This window comes from Apium graveolens, unplaced genomic scaffold, assembly GCF_009905375.1.
Source record: "Apium graveolens cultivar Ventura unplaced genomic scaffold, ASM990537v1 ctg7720, whole genome shotgun sequence".
Taxonomy (NCBI): Eukaryota; Viridiplantae; Streptophyta; class Magnoliopsida; order Apiales; family Apiaceae; genus Apium; species Apium graveolens.
The window spans coordinates 31834-34351 of record NW_027420571.1 but is presented as its reverse complement, the minus strand read 5'-3'; the positions used below and the strand labels follow the sequence as shown (position 1 = coordinate 34351).

Sequence of the window (2518 nt, the reverse complement as noted above, 5' to 3'; positions counted from 1 at the left end):
GAGCAAGATAATGAACACAAGAATACAGTGAACTGTGTGTATTGTCTATACTACCACTTCTGCTGCATTTTCTGTTGTGCTTTGTTATACAAGAAGGAAGAGTAAGTCTCTTTATATAAAAAAACATAGCTTCTCTTTAAAGCTTGCTTTTGTCACTTGGTGGCTCCTCTTGCTACATTAATTATGATGTCACCATTGTGATATGATCTCACTTGTGTCATATCCTAGCTAATATTTAACAAATCATGATATATGAATTTTTTTTATTTTGGAAATTTGAATGAAGATAGAGGTGCATTTGCATAATGATTCTTTGTTTTGTTTGAGATTTATAAAATTAGTCAATGATATATTTCTTCACTGAAAAGAATTATTTTATTTGATGCAAGGTGTGCAGTGACAAATTCTCCACTATGGACTTACCAGAAGAATTGATTGCTGAAATTATATCAAGAACTCCTGTGAGGACAATAGTGTCATGCAAAAGCGTGTGCAAAAGATGGTGTAATATAGTTTCAGAACCATTTTTTTCGCGTCTGCATCTCTCTATATCATCTAAAATGCTTTTACTTCATCAAGGAGACGCCGAGGACGTAGATGATGACAATGATGGTGACCTTGCAGTGGTTGAACTAGATGACCAACATCACCAACATGATATTCATCACGAGCCTATGATGAGATTTTCCCCGGGACTTGCCTTGGGAGACTATGTGGGGTTAATTGGATCAGTTAATGGGTTAATATGCTTAGAAGATAGTTATGATGATTCAGCATATGTATGCAATCCAATTACACAAGAGTACATACGCCTTCAAGATTCCGAGTACACCAGAGTATCATATTTAAAGGGATATTATGGCTTTGGACTTGTTGAATCGAACCAACAGTACAAGATTGTACGTTTTTATAAGGGTAGATTTCCTTCAACTGAATATGACCTAGGGAGCGAGGTTTATACGCTTGGAACCGGCATGTGGAGAGATCTAGGACATGTCCCCTTCCATCTGAATGAACATGATAGGGGTCACTATGTCAGTGGCCGCCTCCATTGGTTAGCTGGTGAACTAATATGTGCTTTCGATTTGGATAGAGAATTATTTCGTCCAATGGAAGCTCCTCCACGGGCTCCTGGGAATACAGATCATTTTAGCATCTTGGGAGTCCATAATCATTTTAGGAACTTGGGAGTACTTAAAGGTTGCTTGTGTATATGTGATATAACACTATACTCTGAACTTTCTATTTGGGTGAAGAGAGATTATGGCGTGGAAGATAGTTGGAGTAAAAAACTCATCATCACTCCTAATCCTCCGTTACATGAAGGTATAAATACCGACATGGTTCGGCTTCTTAAAGTTCTCAAAGATGGGAACATCTTAATGTATTGTGACCAACTTCAATTGTTCACTTATCATCCTCAACATAAAACATTGCGACATCACATTTTCCCGGAGGGTGAGTTTCTCACATTTGGTGCGATGACTTATGTCCCCGGTTTTATCAGTCTAGAGAGGAGTTTCACCTTGGAGGGTGTCAAAAGATGGGAGTCTCCTCAAGTAGAAGACTGACTTATAACCGAATAGAGCAAAACAGGATCGAAAATAGGGCCGAGTCCGAGCAGTCTCCCGAGTACTAAGGCCGAGTAATCTAAGTTGTTGAACATTGCTTATTTTACTGCAAAAATACAAGGTTTTTATAACTAGTTCCATTTCAAGAACACGTTATGTTTTAAGCTTTTCTAGTTGTTTATCTAATATTTGTATGTACTCCTAATTTCAAAATTTAATAATTACTGTAGGCTGCGAGATAACTTTAGCATTTAGTGCTTGACATTTTTATAACATTTACATATCATATAAATGATTTTTATGTTGTATGCTTGTAAATTGCTCTTGGTTGATTCTGTTTTTCATGATTCATAGTATTATTTCCCTTTCATCTTGATGAGTGTAGTTTATTTTATTTATTCAGCTTTGGCCTAGCTTTGTTGGGCTTTGGTTTTAGGTCAAATTTGGTGGTCATACTTTAAATTTTTCATTTAGGAAGGCCTTGTTATAACTTCTGTTGTTAGCTAAGTTGCAGTTTGAATTATACAGCTGGTTTTACATTTGTAATCCTATCTTACATTATGTTACTTGTATAAGTTATCCACACGGAAGAACTGTAAGATTTAGAGGCATATTTCTTTTAGAGTGGCTTTTCATTTGTAGATGTTAGTATTTCCCTAAAATTGAGTGTTAAACCAAAGCGAGTTGGGTTAAGAAGTAAGTTTAAAGTCAAATGACAAAAATGCATAAGTTCATTCGGGGTTATGTATGTGAAAGTGAAAGAAAATCACAAAAACCAGTTTAATTAAACCTTAAAACTGTGTCTGATAACATATACTATAAGTGCTCTCGCTGCTCTGTCTGCGCTAGAAGCTCAAAGTTGTTCATCGGATTTAAATGTATCCTGAAAGCTTTAAAGCTGTTTAGGGCTACTCTGGTTTATCTTGATTTTCAACTTGTTTCTCGAT

The 2518-nt window shown here is 36.0% G+C and overlaps 1 protein-coding gene across 1 annotated transcript; it reads left to right on the top strand.

The window, feature by feature from the left end:
* The first annotated feature begins 413 nt into the window (after window positions 1-413).
* Window positions 414-1571, top strand: LOC141704331 (F-box protein At3g07870-like). The gene has a single exon (XM_074507575.1). It carries the CDS (start codon window positions 414-416, stop codon window positions 1569-1571), a length of 1158 nt encoding a protein of 385 aa, XP_074363676.1.
* The last annotated feature ends 947 nt before the right edge of the window (window positions 1572-2518 follow it).

Coding starts and splice junctions, on each gene's coding strand:
- LOC141704331 (XM_074507575.1), top strand. CDS start 414: ATGGACTTACCAGAAGAATTGATTGCTGAAATTATATCAAGAACTCCT.